We start from the raw sequence: 23,109 nt of genomic DNA, 5'->3' as shown, positions 1-23,109 counted from the left end.
ATTGCAATTCCAGTTTAAACACATTTAAATATACAATAGTTTAAAATTTTGGGAGGGCGGGGTACATACACTTGTTTAACGTTCTTTGAACAGCAGTTTATACCTTGTTTCATACTGCGTACAGAACTCATTGACAAAGTTTTGAAACAAGTAAGATATTGCGTCTTTTCCCTGTATATCAAAAATTCATGTTTTTACACTGCTTTAAATTACTACTGGAAACAGAAAAGAAATATATCCTGTAATTGTTTGAAGAAAACTCATTTAGTCTCTTTGGCATCTGTAGTACTGTAAAAGCTCTAGTGCCTTATCTCTGTACTTGCAAAGTCTGTTTTTAAATTATTTTTCCCTTTTTTTAAATAATTGAACTGTACTTTGCTTCTGTATCACAGATTTCAACTGCCATTCAAGGAAAGGAGCAGCAATATTACACAAAGGAGTTTACATAGCCAACAAAGATCCAAAACCTCTAAAATTCCTATTCTGATCTGTTCTTGCTAAATTGCAAAGTGAGCATCAGCAACTCAAGACCTATACACAAATCATATGGAACTGTACAATTGCAACAGATTTTTTTTGAGAGTTTTTTTTTTGTTTTTTTAAAAGCACAAACTTCAGGAATATATTGACCAGCCATCTGCCATTCTGAAACAGTGGGCACTTTGGACCTCACTGCAGACCTCACAAATAATTCTGACCATTAAAGTAAACATTGGAATTTAATAAATAACACATTTTGTATCAACACAGAAACACACACAATTCTTTTAAAAAAATATTACCTTACACTAAAAATGCAACAACTCCTAATTCTGACAAATATACAATTTTGTGTAGGTTGAGACGGCAGGATTCAGTTTCTTTGAACAGCTGCTGTACTCCGTTTTACCACCATCCTTGGACATTTTCCTTTAGGCTTGCAGATGCAATGTGGACACTGCTACAATATAGTGCCTTCTTGAAAAGCTTCTATCCACCTATTAGAAAATTAAATACTGTTAGGAAGTCACTGGTGAAAGTATAAAGCACACTGCTGTGGCTAGTGACAGATTCACACAAGAAGTAACATCTCACTTCATTACTTGCTGGTCTGTTAATGAAAATGCCAGAAATAGATCCCTGAGTCCAACTATACAAAGCTTGCTAGAGATGTATTAGGTATCAGTACAAGGCAAGATGATAGAAACTTTCTTCTGTACCTCTTCTGTAAAGTTTAATGCATAAAGAACAAGTGAAGCTGGGGAATCAAGTGGTCAAAAAGTAAGAAATGCTGAGGTTCTGCCAACTTTAGTAACACGGTGGCATAACTTTTAAAAAATCCCAACACTCCCTCTCTCATTTCACTGCAAATGTGATTTGGGATGAACTGGGACACTACAGTATCTGAGGCAAGCACCTGCATAGCCCACACCCTCTGCTTTTGCAGCTCATCCCAGGGTATTAGGGAGGGACTAGTGGAGCTGAATTAGGAAGCCACGGGGCGCGTGGGCTGGCATGGAGGAGCGGTGCCTTTGCAGCGTGACAGAACACACAGGAGGTGCTACTAGTGAATGCATATTAAAAGATAACCTGCACATCCATGAAAATACAAGTATATGTAAAGGTGGGGCAGGGGGGGAGGAGGAAATCCCAAACAGCTGATCCAAGGTCTCTCAAACTGGGAATTCAAAGTTCAGATTCAGATACTTTTAGTCCCTATAGCTGTGGTTGCTGTTCCTACTTAATTTTGAGGGTGATAAACATCCTCACCTTCTCAGGGATGCTGAAAAAGTTAAGGTTTCTGAAGCACTCCAGTGCTACACTGGCAAATACAGTATTAAATGGAATAATTCCATCCTCTGAGTGAGGGCTGAACTGTCAGCGTGTAAAGTTAAGGGGCCCACATACTGATCATTTTTTCACCTGAGTGAAAATCTTTCAAGAACTGAATGAGACAAAGAATGTAAAATTATCTTTATCGTGGAAATTTAAACCTGTATAAGTGTTCACAGGGTATCTGTTAGTCACAAATGTTGTGGTCATAGATGTTGAATCTTCCTTGCCTTGAATGTTTAACTTTGTAACTGTGTCCATGTTCTTTGATTTCAAGCTTAAATGTAAGTGCTCATGCCTGTCCGCACACACAGCTCAAACTTAAAGCCCTTACTTTTCAGGGCTCACTGTTTTCCACTGCCATATATTCATTAAAAATAACAAGTGAAATACAAACACAACACGTTCATAGACAGCCTAAGCATTGAACATAGTACCAGAATAAGAAATTTAAAACCTCATCAAAAAGTAAACGCCTGTTAACATTTATTACAGCACTTACACAAATACAGCACATATTTGGCCCTAACATGAAAAATAGTGCCCACTGATGCAAACAGGCCAACAGCATGTTCTTTGCTTTTGCTTTTAATTAGTTGTCAAAGTAGCATTTATTCTGGAAGTTCAGCATAAATTTCCTAAGGATGTTGAATACTTGGAGAAAGCTTGCAATTTAAGGTACTTAATGTTATTCCTAGTCTCAGTAAAACAGTGTGTCCAATTTCAAGTTTTCCTACTGATGACAAAAGTGATTGAATAGGAAAACAAAGCTATTGAATGCCTTGGATTTTTTTTAGTTTTGTTTTATATAGTACAAATGAGGACACAGTGGAAACAAAAGAATAGTATTTTAATTAACAAGGAAACATTTGTGTGCATTTGCAAAACAAAATACTCCCCAAAATCAAATTAAGACTTCTAGATTTTGTGCATAGGGAAGTGTCACTGAGCACGTTCTCAGCTGTTCAAAATTTTCAGTTGTCCTGGATTCTTTGGGGTTTTTTAGAATATCCCTATTTGCACAAAAGCATACCTGCTTAAGTATTAATAATGCTTAAGTATTAATAATGGAATAGTTAGTGCATGAAATCTATTTTATTAATGCAAAATTCCTTTGGAAAAACTGCAGCGAAACCAATCAGATAAGCTAGGCGTATAGGCAAGATAACTTAAACCTACTGCAACTCCATGCTCATTTCTAGTTTACTCCATGATTCATAACAAGTGTTTTCTACTGATAAATGACCAGCTTCTAGGTTATTTTATATAAAACACACATAATACATCAACTGATAAATGTGACTCCAAACTCAGACACATCAGCAGGACTTGAAATGAAACAGGCTTGTGTGAATGCTCTTTGAATTCAAGCTTTTGGTCTGACCATATTAAGTGTGCCTATGTGCTCATGCTCATGTGCACACACACTTCAAACTTCTGTCCCTTACTTTTTAGGGTTTGCTTTATTTTTCACTACCATATATTCATTTAAAATCCTTAAAATTTACAGCTGGAAGTAAAAAAATGACACTTCAGTTAATTCTTAAAAGACATTTCCTGGATTTCTCCAAAGGTAACATTCAATTTTCCCTTGAACAGAGGAGGGATAGAGGAATGGGCTATCTTGTTTTATCTAAGTCTTTTCCATTCCCCTATATTTATTCTTTTGCAAAGGACAGTCTGCTTCTTCATTTAAAGCATTTCAGAAGTCCTAATGAAACCAGGACTGTGTTTGAGTAATCGAAAAGTTTTATTTACGTGTTAAATAATATGCATCTTTTGTCCATATGCTTAATCTGTGAATATTAACATTCATGACTTCTGAAACATTTCCTAGAAAAGAAGTACTAAAAATAAATTCAAATAGTTTCTTACTTTTGAGCTGAATGGGGATCATCTGCTTTGAATATGTAAAATAAAGTGTTTTTGTGCAGTAAATGGAACACTCTAGACTCTGAGTTTTCATCTTTTACTTCACTGACTGTGAATCCAAGTAAAGGCTGGCTCTCTAATGCTGCCACATCCTATTTTACAGGGGAAAAAGCAAACAAGACAAAATTAGAGCTTGTACGACATACTAAAGAATGCATTCAGACTTTACTCATGCACCATACTGTTGCAACAGATTATATAACAAAGAAGTTATTACAAATAGTCATGCACAAAATGCTGCTTTTTATAGTCTCCATGGATGAATCAGGGGATAGGAAATAACGAAACCTCATGGACTTCAACGTCGCTGTTCCTCTTTTTATTTCCCTGATAACATCTGCCTTTCACTGTATAGTCTTGTTGTTCTGCCTCGTAAGGACTTCTTGAATCAAAAGCCTTACTGCCACCTGGCAGTGGACCAAAGGTCCATCGAGCCCAGTGCTCTCTCCAACAGCCTCCGTGAGTTTGCCTGTCTCGGAAGGGACATGAGATGCTCTCAGCTGCAGTGAGCATGGGAAAAGCAGCAGCTATGGATGTAACCTCTACTCTGAAGCACTGGAGTCAAACACCAAGTATTTTTGATGGCTTAAATTTATTTCGCTTTCCATTGCTGAAAATTAACAGGATGGGGGAAAAAAAAGGTTGCTGAGTGTTCACAAGTGCTTGACTAGGAAAGAGTAGCAAGAGGAGCTATACCTTTGTACCTTTTCATTTAATTTCAAAACCTGGCTGAAAAGGCAACCTTTCCCCTTCCTCGTTCGTCTCAATTGCTTCCTTTTTTAATGCTAGTCTTCTAATAAATAAATACGATGCACAGCATTTTTGGGAAAAAAAAAAAGAAGTATTTTTGTTCTGTGAAAATTCCAAAACAGTGTTTTGTAACTAGGCAGGGTCCTGCACTGCTTGTGAATAGAAAAAATAAGCAAAGAATGTACCTAAACAGTGACATAATGAATGAACATAAACATCAGGTGAAGATTTTGGTAATTGCCTCTACACTGAAACAAAAGTATCCTGTGAAAGCAGTATTTCTTGATATTGGAAAACAGTCAAGTGAGGCTTAGCAATCTGTTTTACGATCTTAGGTCTTTGTACCACCAAGAAGTGGTCTTTTTACCACTAATCTTTATATCCCTTGGACCTGATGTAAGTACCTTAAGTGGGGTTTCCTGCCCAAGGCCACACTCGACCTTCCCTTGAGACTCTCTACACAATGTCTCCCACAATGGCTCATCAAGATGAAAAGTAAGGACAAATATTCCTTAGTTTAAATGAAATAGGCATCTCAGGTTCTGGACATAATTCAGAAGTTCTAAAATAAAGGTTGGCACTACAACAGGAACAACCCAGGAACAAATCTGAGCACAAATCAGAGTGGGGGTGGTGTAAGGGTGAAGATACGGTCAGGATAGGTTGAGCCTTACATTTTGAAAGGAAGTGAGGGATAGCAATAACTTTAAACAGATGCTTTGGATATTCTGCTCTTGGAAGCTATTAGAAAACTATAACACTCAATACAACAAAGCAAAACCCAAGGTCTTCCAGTGCTAAAATACATCCATGTATGATGCAAAACATTATAAGATGCAATAAAACTACATCCTCAGCACATGCTGGGATGTGCAAAGCTTATATATATGTATTGGTTAAAGACTATTCCACACTGCAGTAGGACTACATATTCTAAATAAAAAAAAGCAAAATGCCATTAAGATGCATTTCTTTTTTTTTCTACTGAAGCATTGTACATTAAATAACAACTCCACAGTTTGAGGAGAAGAGACTTAGTTTGCTCATTTTCCAAGCATTCACAATACCTTACGGAACTGCAGAACAAGATACTTCAAGATGCTTTTATAATGTGGCTTTGCCACTAGTCCAGCGTGGTGCATCCCAACAAACCCCCAGGTGTGCAACTGACTCAGAACATACCCACAACTGTGCAATGGTGTGCAGTGCAGGGGTACTCAAAGCTAGGTCTGGAATCAGAAACAGCGTAGCTCTATCAGCATTTTATGGTACCAAGCTCACTAGGCCTCTTCAAAATACTACGTCACAATCAGATCAATTACTGTAAGGTGATCTAATTTGATAACTTGTTTCTAGATCATAAAAATAAACAACTTTGTTACAAAGACAGTATTATCATTGGATATTTAATTTCTAATGTGTAATCTCTTACCTCACTAGCAGCATATGTGTATAGCACCTTATTTTTTATAACAAACCATAGGTGTTTCCATGGTTTCTTACTGCCCTTAGATCTGTGTAGGTAGCCACTCATTGTAGAGTCTTCTGTATTTGCTGAAACCTGAAGAGAAAAAAAACCCCATGACACAACAAACCCCAAGAGTATGTAGGCATCTGTCCAAGTCTTCACAGTACAGCTTTTTTAAAGGGAGATATCCAGAGCCCTGTCCTGTCAAAGACTCAAGTTCTTACCTGCTCTAAAGTTAATATTGCTACTTAACTCAGAGGGCTGATAGAAAAACTATTTTGTCTACCACCATCTATCTGATCTGGAAGAGAGGTTTCTGCAGTCACTAATGGTTGGAACTTAAAGTGGATGCAACAGGACAAGAGAGGGCTGGAATGCTGAGGCCCATGTACAGCTGGAGAACACATGTTCCTATACAAAAAACCAAATTACTTTCTCCCATTCCCTAGACCTCTAGCACAGTAGGCAGAGTTCAGCTCTACTTTTCCTAATCATAAGACAAGAGCTCAGCTGGTGTAGAAGTCTTCTCATTGACTGTTGGTCCTTCAAACACAGGGAAGCAAGAAAGAAATGATAATTCTGACTCTGAATCACAGTCTGAGTGAGGTGTTTATGCAGTTTTTGCACTGCTTCGTAGTTCAGGTTCCTGCCTACACAAAACTAAGGCTCAAACCATTGTTACAGGCAAATTTTGACTTTTGATTTTAGAAGATGGCTAAAGTATGGAGTTATTTTTTTCTTGTTAATATTGATGATATAATACCAGCAGGACATTACTCTTGATCAACAAAGCACTTACTTCTTTGAGGGCTGCAGGAATTTTCTTCTGCTTTCGTCCAGAAGGAATACTATGTAATACTGTAGACAAGGCACTTGATGGAGATTTATGGTTGACTGGTGATCCGCTCTTAGGAGCACACTGGTTATCTAAAATGCACAGGATGAATATATTGCTTTCATGTCACAGATGACTAAACACAGGCAATGATTTTTGACCTTTTTTTCTTAAAGAGAGGTGACATTTTCATTCTGATTACAGTGTTTCAGTAGTAATACCTAGTCACATTAAATTCATTGCTGAATTATTTTTTCAGTATTATCTTCAACAGCATGAGATAGAAAACCCCAAATCACAATCAGACAAATAAACCAAAAGAAATTTAAAACTAAATGGCTTGTTTTGTTTGTTTTCAAAGCCTGTTTTCTGGATGTTGAACTACCTCTGCCTGTAAGCAGGGTGAAAATGAAGTCTTAAAAACCACACTGGATTTTTTAGAGCTCTAAACTGCTCAGCACTGTTTTACAGCCCAGCCTGGAACGAGTAGCTTTATCGAGCCTAATTCTAGAGCTGTCCCTGAACATGGTGAGGCTCCGAAATAATGAGCAGAGCAGGAGAGTAACGGGACTGCCGGCTGCATTCCACCTGCTCTGCAGCTCCTTTCCCAGCTGAAGGCACCTGCAGTCGCCGGCAGCACAGCAGCCTCTAGTGCCCAACGCAGAGGCCTGCAGGTGGTCCAGACAATCATCACCCTTCCCCATCACGGCAGGCTCTCACCACCACTTCAAGGGTTGTCGATGCTGCTTTCCACATCTCCATGAGAAATGTCACCCCCAGAACGCTGGGAGCTGCAGCTTGATTATTTCGCTGCGGCGTCACAGATTTCCCAACATCCTGGACAGCTCGTGTCAAACTGGAGCCTCTGCCAGAGGGAATCTGCTTATGGTGCGCGCGCATGTTTCACACTAGAGTCTTTGGACAGAATTCAGAGCAAGTCTTGCAAGATGGGACTGGATTCCCAGCTCGCTGGGAGGTGCCTCCATTGACTTTACATTTGTTTCTGCACAACGATATGAAGTTTCTTCAAAGAGACGGATTTGAGTTCTCTCAGGATGAGGGAAACTGTCCCTGGATCTCCTCTCAGGATGAGGGATCTCCTCTCTAAGCAAATGTTATTACCACCAGGCTATCTAACCCTTGCCTTCCAGCAGGCATCGGTAATATCACGGTCTCTGAAAGCATTTCAATGAAAATAGCTGTGGTGTTGTACATTGAAATCCACGTTGCCAGTGTGAAGTAGGCAGTGGCTAGGAGTTTGCCTTCAGAACTGAGGTGCAGATATGCCAACTTCTTGAGTGCCATATGAGCTGAAGCTTGATGCTGAAAAGACTCAGCTTGAGTAAGATGAAGGCCTATGTCTTTGCAGAGCCCCAGAACTCCAGCTATCTCGTGCTGCTACTGGTCATTACTGCAGGGCAAAGGCATGCGTGTTTCTGGAAGGAAGAGCCAACATACTGCAAATTCACATCCTAGCTTACTCCACAGAAACTTGTTTGGCTTCTTAGGAACCCCAAGATCGCTATTACTTTTCAGGCACTAGCAGAATTAGGCACTTGAAACCAGTAGTAAAGATGACGTGGAGACACACCATATTAATAAAGGCTACTAAAATAAGACAGTTTGTGAAGAATTTTTTTACCTTGTTTCTGTAGCTCCCTGAAGCAATGATCACATACTCTTGCTGGCTGGTTTTTCATATAGTCTAAACCATGTTTATTTGATGAACAAGCTTGACAGACAATCTAGAAGCAGATAAAAACATTATCATACATGATGTGCACCTGTAAATCACCAAATGCTCAATGATGTTCACTTCAGCACTAAGTACATAACAGAACCTGAAAAAGGCACTATTTTACACTGAAAATGGTGTAAGATCTTGGTTTTTTCCCTATGTCTTTATGTTCAACATGCTCTTCTTTCTTCTTCTAAATGATAAAAATTTAGATAGAAAAAAATCATTGAATTACACACAATTGCACAAAAATTAATAAGCCAACGTTAGCAATCCATGAAAAGCAGAATAAGCCTACTGAGTTACTGTTTAAATTGTAAGCTTTTAAAGAAATAACTAAAAACAGTGATTGCTCTCTTGATAATTTTTCCACAACACAGATGTCTTCATTACATTGAATTCTGTACTCTCACTTGATTAAGCCAAGAAAAATAAAGGCTTATTAGATATACTTTTCATAAGTGTTAAATATAAAATAAGCTTGGTACTAACTTCAAAACAAAATCATTATCTTATGAAAATCAATGAGAAAGATATTTTTCTCCCTTCAGCTAACATTCTTTGTCTGTACTAGGTAATTGCAGAAGTAGAAGACAATCATAAATGGGATTCCAAAATGCAAAATAAGAAGCATGTAACAGGTTAAAGGGCTGAACACCAGTCTGTCATAACATCTTACCCTAAAACAAACAAAAAACCCCCACTCCAGCATGTTGGTTTTGACCCATATAATTGCATCATAGCACAGTGTTCCCTTAAAGCTGTGGTGTGATCAGGCTCCACCTGCATTTGTCGCACAAGGAACCCGAATGACTAACAGAACAGGTCATCACAAAATTGCCCAACCTTTCCGCATGCCCTGCAGTGATGCCTTCTCCATGTCAACGTGAACTCACTGGTGCAGATCATACACATAGTGGCTCTGGTGTCGGGGATCCAGATGGGAGCCTTTGATCCCAGTGGACTATCTTCTTCTTGCTTCTCTGGATCTGCCTGAGAGAACATAGGCAGAATACCAGTACACTCCAGTGACGAGAAATAAGATCAATATTTATCAGTGGTTACAGGTTAACTCTAATTACATTGGAAAGCTTTCTTTGATAAATTGTCATGGTCTTAAATGTTATCTGCTATTTCATCAGTGCCCATTATAATGCAAGCCTGAAGACAGAGCTGCATTTAATTAGTTCACAAAGGCTGTGTGATTTTAAGCTTTACCAGCCTATTTATACGAATAGCTGCTATATTTTAAAATCTTTTTATTTCATCTTTCTGTTTGCAAGATTACTGTGAAAACTGAGAAATCTGGGGTTTTTTTTGAACAAAATATTTATGAAGTAGATAACATTATGAAATATCATTCTGTTCTATCATCTGTTCACTTACTTATTTATCATCCTGTTTTATTATTCATCATGGAATGCCTTTTGTTTCTCTAAACATCTGGAAAGACACTTTATATTAAAAAAGGGAACAAACCAACAATAATGGTGAGATATACCTCTTCAAGACTTTTGCTAGGATTAAATGTGATTCTCTTTTTTGTATATTCTTCAATTGACTTGGAGATAGCTTCTAACCACTCATCTCTTTCTGTAGCAGAGCTGTTGGAGTAAAAGAAAAAATCAAATTATTAACATTTAAAACTAAGAAGCAAGTGTCGATTACCATTCCATTAGCTTTACTACATGTTGACTTAACTCTTGCAATATCAGTTTAATAGACCAGTTCCTACTGAAACTGGCATTATTTTTTTAACTGTCTACATAGTGTCAGTTATTTGTGTTGATCAGTACTAAAAAAAGATTTCTCTGCCTGCTGTTATAATGTGGATTCCCTCCCTCCCTGTCCTCCTTCCACAACACTCTGCGACTGTTTCAAGGCCTTTATGTTATCCCTTCCCCCTCCTCCCCGGACCCCTGAATGGCTTGAAGAACACTGGTATAAATGGTGCTCCCAGAACAAAGACATGGGCCCTCCCTCTCCAGAGGGACTCTGAGATTTCAGCAAGCCTTGCCTCCACTCCCCCTTCCTTCTGTCTCAGGGTGCAGCTTGTCCTACCCAACCCTGTGAAATGCCAAGCTTCTGTTAGCAGAAAACACCATCTCTTCTCCAGCCTTGTGCTCCTACCGCGTCATGCTGCTTTCAAATAATTTTTTTAATTTTTTTTCCCCATTTTTTTTCCCTGGATTAGCTAACCTGAAGTGATAAACAGATAAGCTTATTGTGTCTCTCTGTGCCACAGCTGGTGGATCACTAATCAAGTGCAAGGAAAGCTGAAGTGGCACGGAGTGGGAAGAACAAGGGGTGCCTGCTGCAGCAGGAGCCTGCAGCTACACAGGATTACGTGCAATGCCAAAGCATCTTCGCAGGCCGTCGGCACATCACCACCTTCACAGAATATAAATTCATTACGTTGCTGCTGAAAAAGGCAGCCCACTATACTCCCTCTCAGTCTTATTTTCTCCCTTGTGCCAGAACACACACGGTTAGGCAGAGGGCTCTAAGTGCATTGGGCTGGACTGAGAAACAAATTTGTATTAAAGCAAGCCATGGACCTGCCCCTCCTCTGGGTCACTTTCCTGACTGGGTTCATCACGCAGCTGAACAACTACTTGTGCCAGCATCATGGAGGGTGCTCTGAGGAAGCAAGAAGCAGTTTTGTGGTAGAGGAACAACTAGATGCCATGCTAGGCTTAAAAAGAGTTTCTAAAATTTAAACCAGTATCTACTACCAACATTTTTTTTTACTCCTCACTTCTTAAATAGTATCACATAAACTAATTTGTTTCCACTGAATGTGGAAAGTCAGGGAAGAGGAACACAATGATTTACACAAATTAGGTATGCAACACTAATTATTGTTGAATGGCTTTTGCAGGAAAATTTGGAAGCTTTGATCACCTTTGAACCATTAGGGAAACTACTTTGAGCCAGGTTTTTGGACTGGATGAAATTACGCACTATACAGAATCACCAATGTGGTAATGTAAACACGAGGGAAGCCTGTGAGGCACCAGGTGAAAAAACCAATCTAGCACATGCAGCAACAAAACCAGAACAAAAGGAGAGGAACTAAGATACAAGCAACGGCAAAGCAATGTCTTATTGTCTGTCCCAATATCTCACACTCCGAGGGGAACCTTTTGTTCAGTTTTTTTACCTTTGCTTCCTCATGTGGAAAGAACAACTGATCTGCATTAGCTACATAACATTCATAACTCTAATAGACTCCTTTGGCTTTTTCAAAATCTGGTTACCTACAATAAGGTTCCTATAACTGTATTAAATAACTAAATTTAAAGTTGTCCCACTTTTTGGAGATTAAGCATCCCCTGATCACATGGGGATTGCTACATATGAGGGTGCTTGCACAACGAGCTACAGGGTTTACGCCCTAATGTTTCAGGAGCTCCCACTTGGTAGGTTTGCGAGCTCTAGCCTTTAGGGTTGTTTACAGTCCTTCAGAATTTAAGAGCAAAGGCAGTGCAGTGCCATCGGCAACTGAATTGATGTAATGGTCTGCTGCAGTAAAACAGGCAGTGTTTCTTCTGCTGTCACTCTCAGCCCTCCCCCACAGCTGCACAGTTCTACACAGCCCTCCCCTCCCTGCAAGTCCAGTGGTTGTTGCAGCTTTACTAAAAATGCATCGTGTTCTTGGTTTTTTTCTTTTTTTGTATTATATTTATTTCTTTATTTAAGATTTAACAAAACAGTACAAAGCTTTAAATGGACAGCAGAGAGCCCCAGCAATTGTTATGACTGTTATGTTCTGGGGGCTGCCCAATGGAGCTAAGCAGTTAGGTGGTCCCAGGAGGGCTCACAGAAATATATCCTTCTTGTTTCCAGGATCAGAGCCTCAGAGCACCTCTCCTAGCTGAAATATCCTTATGTTAGGGGAGGAGATGCAGCTCTCTGTCTGCCTTGGGTAGCTCCTCGCCAGCTTTATTGAAGGGGATGGGGCCAGCTGGCCTCAGACCACATCAGGCTGGCACGACTGTTGTTTTGAGGACCAAAGCTTTACTTCTGTATTCTGCAGATGCGCCAACTTGTTTCTCTGATTAAGAGATTTCTAGTACAATACTGCATTGTACCATGTAAAACAATACACATTCCTACAGATATCCCAGGAAAACTGAAACCTTGACCCAGACTAGATAAAGCAGAGTACTAATGCGGCCAGTAAAATAATCCCAAAGTGACAAAGACTCTTGTCTAGGCTTTAATCTATTCTTCTGTTATTAACTGGCTTATGTTTTATTACTAGCAACTTTTTACCAGCTTAACTGTTTCCTTCCCTGTCTCCTCAGGAGACATTTCAGAATTTCTTTGGTGTGCACTCCACAAAATGTTTATTGTTTGAAAAAAACCCACAGAAGCGAATTTTTTCTCCAATGTCTACAAGATTAATGCGAACAGTTTTGTAGTTGAGATTCTTCACCACCTATGTCCTGCTTTCAACTTGGATAGACTTAATTTTCTCCCTGGTAACTAGTATAGTGCTGTGGTTTGGATTCAGTATGAGAATGATGTTGATAACACACTGACTTTTTAGTTGTTGCTAAGCAGTGCTTACATCAAGTCAAGGATTTTTCAGCTCCTCATGTTCTGCCAGTGAGAAGGCTGAAGGGGCACAAGAACTTGTGAGGGAACATAGGCAGGACAGCTGACCCAAACTGGCCAAAGGAATATTCCATACCTTATGACATCATGCCCAGTATTTAAACTGGGGGCAGCTGGCCAGGAGGTGTCAATTACTGCTTGGGGACTGGCTGAGCATCAGTCAAGTGGGGTGGTGAGCAATTGCATTGTGCATCACTTGTCTTAGGGATTTTTTTTCCACTCCCTTTTTGTTATCTTCCTTTTCATTACTATTATTATTATTATTACTGTTTTCATTATTGTTATATTTTCTTTTTATTACCATTACTAAACTGTTTTTATCTCAGTCCGTGAGTTTTACTTGCTTTTGATCTCCCTTCCATCCCATGGGGGGAAGGGGAAGAGTGAGTGAGCAGCTGCATGGTGCTCAGTTGTTGGCTGGCGTTAAAAGATGACGACATAGGAGCCAAGAAGCTGTTAGAACAAGGTATCATCACAAATAAGATGCGGTCTGTATCAACTAGATACTGATTCTCTTCACATCCAGGATATTTATTGTTAGGAACAACATAATTCATTGGGAAACAATTACATACAGGAACCCATTTGTTGATAGCTTTTCACTTGTTTCCCTCCTATACCACAGACCCAGGACTCCCTTACAAGACAGACGACAATCTGAAAAGCCTCATTTACACCTGGGGCTCCCAGCACCTCCTTCACCCCAAGCAAATGCAACCTTTCTCTGTCACTGTTGTGTAACTGAGGGCTCTTGCACACACATAGCTTCCAGGAAGCATAAAAATAACACAGCTGAACGCTCTCCAAAGATGCAAGACAACGCTAAAAAAGAAGAAGTAAATCAGGGCCACTTCAGCTGGTAACATGAGGATATTTCCAGTAATTTCAAGGTCCAGACAAAAGCACATCACAAATTCTGCCCAATTTGATGAGAACATTATGTATAGCGGTTTTCCTCTATGAACCAGCATGTATTTCACAGGAGTTGCTTTATGTGTTGTTTAATCAGTTCCTCAAAAAGACAATTCTGTCCTGTTTTGTGGAAAATAGGTAGGTTGTATTGCAAGATGATAATCTTTGCACAAGTTCTGAAGATTTTTTAAAATGACTGAATTAAATGTGAAATGCTGTTTTAAGTCAAGCAGAGAGAAATCCACATTGCCTACTGCAATCCCAAAAGTGTCTTCCTGTATCTGTATAACACCCAGTCTACATGGCATCTAAGCAGTACGAATTTGCTTATGGTATACTGGAGCAGAATCATACCCTAAACTCTGAACTGTCTTTTTTTTTTTTCCCCAAGAACTATAAGAAACATTTAAATTTCTGGAAGAAAATATATACTTTTTTCAAGTCTGTTATAAATAACTACTGCTCAGATAATTGAGCTACTTCCTTTGGCTACTTTGACAAGGTTAACCTTGGTCTACCCCTCAACTAGAGATGCGTTGTCTTTGTGCAGACATCCTCATGTTAGTATTTATGAGGTCACACAAAAAGAAGCACTCTGCCCTTGCTCAGCTTTGCTAAACAAAAGAGAAAACATGTCTGTCTTCATTGGTATCAGCACTGTCACAAATGTCAGAACATATAAAACTCCAGCTCACACATAGTAAAAACAACAATCCACAAAACTGGGTCTTTGCTAAAGGCATCTCAGTGACAGCAGACTAGAGTTGCTCTGGTTTAGGGGCCATATATCCTTTTGCTGCTATATGAAGAATTTGGTTTTCTGGTAGAGACAAACACCATCCCAGTAATTGCTGCAATTTCCAGAATTTCAGGTTCACTGAGAGACATTTCTTGTTTCAATTACAATGTTATTTTAGCTACAAGACCAGGATGATTTCTTCCAATTTATATCAGTTATCAATAATAATATCAGAATTTATTGTCATGCTTCATATCCTGTCCTATTAAAGCACTGACAGAGTCTATCAGTAACTTTAGAAGAACAAAAAGGTAGTGAAAAGCAAGACCTACAATTACTTGAAATGAAACAATTTTAATTCTTGTTCCTCTCAAGGAAAGACAGTGAGAGGATAATATTTCAATTTACTTAAAGTTTCTGAAGGTATACGTATTGGGTCGGGCTGAGATGGAGTTAATTTCCCCACAGCAGCTCTTGTAGTGTTGTATTTTTGTAGCTGTAGCTCAAAGGGTGTTGATAGCACTCCAGCATTTTGGCTACTGCTGAGCAGTGCTCACATAGCACCAAAGACTCTGGTTTTCCAACATTCCCCCAACAGCAGGCTGGGGATGGGCAACATTTTGGGAGGGGATACAGCTGGGCCAGCTGACCCAAACTGACCAAAAGGGTATTCCGCACCATATGACATCAGCACAGATATAAAACCGAGAAGAAAGAGGGAATTTGGGGGGGCATTTGTGGATTGCGTCTGTCCTCCAGAGCAATTGCTACGCGTACGGCAGCCTTGCTTCCTGGGAAAGTAGCCAGTCATCGCTCGCTGGTGGGAAGTAGAGAATAATCTTTGTCTGCCTTTGCTTCCATGTGTGGTCTTTACTTTTCTGTTCTTATCCTAAGCTACGGGCCTCTCACCATATTTTCTCTCTCCTCTGTCCATCTAAGAAGGGAGAGTGATAGAGCAGCTTTGGTGGGCTCCTGGCCTCAGGGCCAAACCATCACAGTGTATCTAAACCAAAAAGGAAGAACCAAGCAAGATTTTTATTCACTCTGATTAACAGTCAACTGTCTTGAGGACAACAGAATCCCTACCAGCTGCAGCCTTAAGACCAAATTGCTTACATGTCCCATTTACTTACAGCTTTTGTGCTTCACAACAGGCGTTCTTCCTTACAAGTCAGGGTGACTTGTATTAGAGACTTCAAACTTATACATCTCTGAAACTTTATACATGTGACCAGGACTTCTTTCTGCTGTCCCATTTAGAAATAAACTTAGATTTTCAAACTGATTTTTGAATGTCAAGGAAAGTAAATTAGAAAAAAGCCTGCCTCATTCCCTCTATTCTGTACTTATACCAGCCAAGAGTAACTTTTCATTACATGAAAGCTCTGAAAAGCTTACGGGGCCTGTTTGAAATCACATGGTTTTTAAATCATCATTCATTTTTAAGACTTACCTTGCTGAAAGAATGAAGGATCTCTCTACGCTTTCAATGTTCAGTTCATTCTGATATGCTTCCTGGGTTGGCTTTTTAACCTTCAGTCAGGAGAGAAAACTTGACATTCAAACTAAAATGGTACTTTTATAGTTGCTTTAGTTGTACTGACTGTAAAATCTCTTACATTTTTATTGCAGAACAGGTATATTGGAGAGAAGAATCTCAGAAGCAGATCATCTGTCAGCCCAGAGGGCCCAGCTACACTAAGATTGCCCACAGCACACCATTTTGTTTCACTGGGGCCCCACATAAAAGCCCTGGAGACATGCAGGAGAATGAAGCTCAAGAGCTCGCAAACACCTCCAGCTATGCTTCAGCCTGCCCAGGCCTGCTGCCCTCTGAGCACCTCCTGCAACTGGGCCAAAATTGCACTGCTCCTGTGCCGGACAAGATGTAGTCCACCACTGTACCCCTAGACAACCCTGCTGATCCTTCCGAGCTACCAACTTTCAAACACAAAGAGGTTTAAAAGAGAAGAGTGGTTCTGAGCCACCAGCAGATAACTGCTGGCAGAAGAGATTTTGCAGCTCTGCCTGCAAAAGCTCAGATCTGGGCGCCAGATCTGCCCTGCAGCTGGACTCGGTGCTTTTCTCCGACAGGATCAGAGTCAAATTACTTGATTCCTGAGGTGACGGTTTGTTGTTCCCACTAACTCTCATGTCAGAGACCACGTCAGTGTATGTTGTGTGTGTCCCTTATCACTACCCTAGAGGGGCTCAGGGCTTAACTCTGATGCTTTTTCACAAAGGCTCAGAAAGAAAAGCTGTATCTGCCCTCAGAGTTAGTAGATGTCTATAAGCCATGGATGATCCATCAGAAGCTCAACGGGCAGAGATGCCCAGTCTCTGAGCATGGGCAATAGAAAGCCATTAAAAGGCAGAAGTGACGTGGTCTAAAGAAAATACAATACAAAAATTAAGTAGGCATGCTATTTCAGAGTAGGACAATACTAGATAAAATGCAGGCAAGATGGTCCTGCAGCGACAGACTTTAGAGAAAATTAGATAGCAATCCCACAGGTCATACTATGCAAGGAATAGCCTGTATACAAGGAATAAGACTGCATCATTGCCGTGGAAAATAAGCATCTTTACAATCTCCTTCCATAGCTGTGTTCTGAAAATTTGAAGGCCTGACTTTAAATAGATTTGGAGAAAGACTCATTTTAACAAGTGGCTCACCTTCATTCCAGCCAACGACAGCATATTGTTGAGTTTATACATCCCTGACTGAACTGGAGTAGTATACAACAGGGCATCGTTGAACTGTAATACAGAAGTAATGCTTTTTAATGACTCAAGACTGTTTACAGACAGATAATTTTAGATGCATTTTACGGGAAGCACAGACCTCATACGGCACTGAGATCAACTGTCCAGAAAGGCTTCTTCTTACTTCCTATTATTCCACTTAGAACCAAAAAAACATTTTCATGTATGAACTTAGATAACAATAGATGTCTATTTATATCCTTCTTGTGTAAATATACATTTGGCACACGAGTAAACAGTGCACAGATGTCAAAGCACAGCCTGTCAAAAAGGACAAAAGTGTTTCTTGTGTACACAGCTATGTTGGGTAACGAACTAAAAAGATATTACAATCAACCACTCAAAGCAAAACATTCCAGAAACTCTGAGACAGCAGAATTAAGATCAGCAATTTATGATTATGCAGACAAACTTATCCATATGTACCATATGAATTTTACCAGTTTAAACGTGCATCCACTGTTTATTTCCTGTTCTGTCAGACTTGGCTTTATTCAGTGTGCTTACTGAACAGCTATTAAGATTCTTTTTATTTTCTGTGTTGTTCAACACATGGATCCAAACTTTATTTACTGCATGTAAACACAGACTAGGAAACTGAACTGTCTCATAAGATTTTGCTCTGAGGTTCTTTGCAAAAGAGGCAAATGTTTCACAAGCCTTACTAAATCTTCACAATATGATCAATGGAAAAATCACTGGTTAAGTGTCTATAGGTATAAACACTAGCCCGCATCTTTTATATCTTAGGAAAAAAAAAACAAAACAAAGCCCAGCGAAGCAATTCCCGCCCCCAAAAAGCAAAAAACCCCAACAATACAAAACAAAGAAATTCCAAGCTAGAGACACTCATAGTAGCAACGTGATTTGGGAAGTCCAGCTTGAGCTAGCACGAGATTTTGGAGAGTATTACATTAACTGATAAAATTTGCATCTATCTCTGTGCTCTATACGCTACAAAGTCATAGCCAGAGCACAAGACAGGCACTTGTAAGCTTTGGATATATACTCCATGACTGCCAAGGGAAATATTTATTCCTACTACAGAAACTACAAGACAGATTTCAGCCAGGACTATGGACCAATAATGCCACAAATTACATGTGGCAACAAGTTGCTTTGCTATCTAAAGAGCAGAGATAAACAAGTGGAAACAGAAACCTCAGAGATGCACAGAAGTTTCAGAACAAAACAGCAGCAGAGACAGGAAGAGAACCCAGCACTTTGCTTCCAGCCCACTGCTCTGCTCAGGATGCAAGCAGGCTCGTGCACGGGAAGGAGGGAGGAAGAGGAGGAGAAGGGAGGGAAGGGTGCGATAGCAGCTGCAGAGTTGCAGGTTTTAAGATCTGTTACAGCTAAGTGGGACGAAGTAACTGGTATAGTTTTTTCATTACCACAGAAAACACTGTCTCATAAAAGCGTTCAAATTTTAAACATGCATTGTTCAAAACAGTACATTTTAGAGAGAAAGGGTTTTCTATTAAAATCAGTGCACATGCAACAGATGATCTCTCTGAATTAGAACTGAGGAAGTAGAACAGCAACAACTGGTAATTTCTTCCACTACCTAAAGTTATAAGTTACTTATGTTTGTAGCGCAATGTTTCAATCACTTAAAATTACACTAGTGTTAGGCACGCAGCAACATACACAGCCTCTTACCAGAAAAAACATTCTTGGCTGCATGACCTTTCGAGACAGCTTCATCAGTGTTCCCTCCTTCAGAAAGACCTAACAATTAAAACAAGCAATTCAAAATCTAGCTTTATAGGGCACAAGCCATTCAGATAACCTGAATGTTTCATCATCATTATTACTATTATTACTACTACTACTACTGACACACTTGAAGTGCTGCAGAAGTTTTGGGATTCAGGGTTCCCTTTCAGAGAAAGGCTGTTCATTCTTCACTCTCTTGAAGTGAGCGTAAACTGCTGCATTACAGTTTTCCACACTGCGCTTGAAACCGTGACAAATACAAGGTTAAGTTTGAGGAAAAAAAAAAGCTGTCTGCAAGATTTGGCAAGGAATCATTATAAAATCGAGAGTTTTCATCAGATAAATGTCTTAAAAAAAAACCCCTCATATGGAGAGTCAGTACTCATTTGACTGTCAGAACTAAGTAATTAAGCAATGGACCATTTTTCTTCTTGGATTATGCCAGCTTCAGTACTTTGCTTTCATATCATCTGTGCTGCACCTTTACTGCAATCTGCTAAATGCCATCTGGAGGACCTACCCTTCCTGGCTGTACAATCTCATGGTGTCCGTTTAAACTGTACTGAATCTGCATGAGTTTCTGAAAGTTATCCTACAGGGAGAAAAAGCAAAAGGTAAGTAATTGCCCTTGCATCCATGACTTTTAAAAAAAAATAATTTAAAAAAAAACAAGAAAAAACTTTAATCGACAACCTTCATATAGGAAAATACTTACTCCCTGCTTCATGATGTCATTGGCATGGTTTGCAACTTCTATGACAACAGCCAAAGCATCTGAAGGACAAAGAAATGATGCTTTGGTCATACAGGCCTGTCAGCATCGGTATTATGTAAAGCACAGGTACAGCACTGCCCTTCCACATCATATCAAGATCCAAGGACCTGATTGTACAGTTTCTGGAGCGTTTCTGGAGCATTTCCCATAGATCCCAGAGTCTTTCGATCATGGCTTAATAAGTGTGACTTAGCAAGTCATTGCTTCAAACAACAGTGTCAATTTTTATTTGTAACTAATCAAAGCAGTTCACAACTGAAATTAAATACTAGTTTCTCACACAAAGAATTACTTAGTTTAATTTCAATGTCAGCAGAAAAGTTAACAACGTTTTAAAGAGACTATGCAGTATTAAGTTTTTTTCATTTTACACAACTGCATCCAGTGCCAGTCATGGAAAAATACCTAGAAAAATTTCTTTCTTTTGTCTTTACTACTGCTGCACCTCAAGATAACAGTATAAAGTTCAAATTTAAAACTTTTAATATTTTCTCTGAAAGAGAAGAGTTATCAAAGACTAGAGATTTTATTAAGTAATGATATTTAATAACTAGCAACTCAACTGTAATATAAGCTAAAGCGTAACTGCAGAAAGGGATTACACAACAGGATTATGTAAATTACCGAACAGTAAATGTATGGGAGACAGAACTCATCCAAGCACTTTATCCAAAAATTTGTAATTTATTGAAGTAGGGAAAAAAAGAAGACTAATTGAATTGAAAGCTAGAACAACTCCTCTGATAAAACGTAGTCTCTAAAGCACTTAGAACCTTCTGAGTAATTGAAATGTGGTCAGGCATTTCAAATAAAGGAACTACATTGCAAAGCCCTCTTGTTTTTTTTCACATCATCATCAGAGTATCAGTACTGTCGAGTGTACGTACTTTGCTTATTGTTCAGTTCATACTCAAAAAGAAAGCATGTCAAAAGATACAGCTTTCTGAACTGAAGGTTCAGAAGGTCACAAAGCCATAAAGGAAACTAATCTGAGGTGCCAACAGAAAAGCTCCTCCTAGTTAATATAAGATTTTTTTTCAAGATTTTAATGAACCAAGGCAACGTGAGCACAGGAGTCAAAGTGTTAAAAAGCATAGCACATACCAAACATTTGATCAAAATTTAAGTTAAGATATAGATGTCAAGATGTCAACTAAGCCTGCTGAAAAATAGCTGGTGGTCTCCTAGTAGGAAATGCTGGAGCTGCTCCAGCCAAAACACTCTCTGACTCCCATGCACTTGAAAGAAAATGAAAGGATATTTAACCAAATTCATGAAGACAGGAACAAGTACCTGATTTTTTTGTTATACCTTCTGTCATCTATCAGCTATTATACCTACTAAAACCTTAAAAATTTACTCATTGGCTTTAAGAAAGATTGAAGAATGTTACAGAAAATTTGCTGGTTATTGGAGGAAAAGTTCCAGGATCTTAGGGTTACTTATGGAGCCAAGAATAAATGAATCTAAACAACAACAGAAAATAATCTATAGGGTCATAAACAAAGTGGGTTTTGGCAGAGAAGAGCATTCCAATTCTTATACCACTTAGCTGGAGTAATGTATTGAAAAGAAGGTCATCAGGAAGAATTGTGTGCTTGGGTTTTTTTTCAACCAAACTTACTCTTGCCCCCAAGACCCCCTCCACCTCCTCCCACCAGAATGGAATTTAACAACTAAGCAAAGTCAGAAGTAAGTTAAGCTTAGTTATCACAAGAAAGATCTTGGTGAGTAATGATAAGATTTTCTTTGTTTACCCTGTTTCAAAGATAGACTATCAAACATGTCAAATGCATAAAATGAACACTATTACTCTTACGTTAAAGTTTCTGCTTTTATCTTTGATGTATGAAGGGAGAGGAAAATACTGTGGAAGGTTTAACTACAAAAAACACAGAAACTGGACAAATTACAAGAAAATGTAGAGTAAAATATATATTTAAGTTGCTCACTTTTCAAGTGGTCAATTACTTAATGTGCAGCGCACGCATTAGTTTGTTCATAGCCATACGCAGTGCAGGAGAAACTTTTCTATCTCTTAAAGACTCATAATTTCAAACATTTTGGCTTATATTTTCTATATACTCAAACATGTATGTCTAAATGTCCTAAGAAAGGTATTCACTCATACATTTTATGGTACTGTATTAGCAGACAAAGCCGTAAGAAAGCAAACTTGGCTCCATGCATTGAAAGCACTCAGTTATTGCAGTCCAATCAATCACATGTGCACAACCCTCCTGCAAATGTCACTAAAAAGAATGAAACAAGTGACAGGGGCTCATGTAAATGAAAAAGAAGTATGAACTGGCAGCATTTTAGTTCTGCTGAGGTACACACATGAAGGAAGGGAGCAGTCTGAACGTGCACTGCATTGCTACGCTCACGTCAAACCAGCTCAATCCCAGACTACCATGAAGCATGTAGATCTGTCCTCTTCCACCAACAACTATTTTTTCTTGTTTCCTCTCAGCTCCCTTCCCCCTGTGTGCAGGCAAACTCAAGGAAGTCACTTGTGTTTGTGCAACTTGTGACAAGTCAAACTGGACAACTCCTCCGGTTAAACATAATCCAGTGCAGCTCCTTGATCTTGTTCACTCCTGCCACAGGAACGTGTGTCCTGGCACATGAGGAGGAGGCCAGAAAGGCTCACGGCTCGGGGAGAGAAGCTGGCAGACCACGCTGCCTATCATATCATGAAAGGTCTACAGATGCAAGGACTGATTGTCTCTTTCAACAGCAGTGCCCAAAATATCTCCTTAAGCAGCCTGTGGAACTTCACTCTTATCTCTTGGTTTCAACTCATGGGGGAGCTAATACCACTTCTCAACTCTGAAACACACGTTTGCAATCTTTCAGTATCTCTGCTGAGAAACTTAGAACTAAATAGAAAGCTTTTCTATTACTGGGTTAGCATTTTGCATGCCTTTAAAATTTAGAAACATTATCATATATACTCATTTCTTTAATCTAAAGAGACACTTACCTTGAGTATCCCTATAGTCTGCAGATTCTTCTAAAAGATTCTTTAAATAATCTG

At 39.2% G+C, this 23,109-nt stretch overlaps 1 protein-coding gene across 1 annotated transcript in view; it reads right to left on the bottom strand.

Moving 5' to 3' along the window:
- Positions 1–940: 940 nt before the first annotated feature.
- Positions 941–23,109, bottom strand: part of FGD6 (FYVE, RhoGEF and PH domain containing 6) — a gene marked incomplete at its 5' end in the record, with an annotated part of 63,313 nt that continues 41,144 nt past the window's right edge. Inside the window, 13 exon segments of the mRNA XM_009874493.1 lie at positions 941–977; positions 3,688–3,836; positions 5,927–6,055; positions 6,762–6,889; positions 8,440–8,542; positions 9,382–9,528; positions 10,037–10,139; positions 16,263–16,342; positions 17,486–17,569; positions 19,238–19,306; positions 19,815–19,886; positions 20,010–20,068; positions 23,056–23,106. Of these exon segments, the coding sequence (XP_009872795.1) occupies positions 941–977; positions 3,688–3,836; positions 5,927–6,055; positions 6,762–6,889; positions 8,440–8,542; positions 9,382–9,528; positions 10,037–10,139; positions 16,263–16,342; positions 17,486–17,569; positions 19,238–19,306; positions 19,815–19,886; positions 20,010–20,068; positions 23,056–23,106 (1,211 nt within the window).

The sequence above is a fragment of the Apaloderma vittatum genome, unplaced genomic scaffold, assembly GCF_000703405.1.
Source record: "Apaloderma vittatum isolate BGI_N311 unplaced genomic scaffold, ASM70340v1 scaffold12780, whole genome shotgun sequence".
Taxonomy (NCBI): Eukaryota; Metazoa; Chordata; class Aves; order Trogoniformes; family Trogonidae; genus Apaloderma; species Apaloderma vittatum.
The sequence above is the reverse complement of the archived record's forward strand: the minus strand, read 5'-3'. Positions and strand labels throughout refer to the sequence as shown.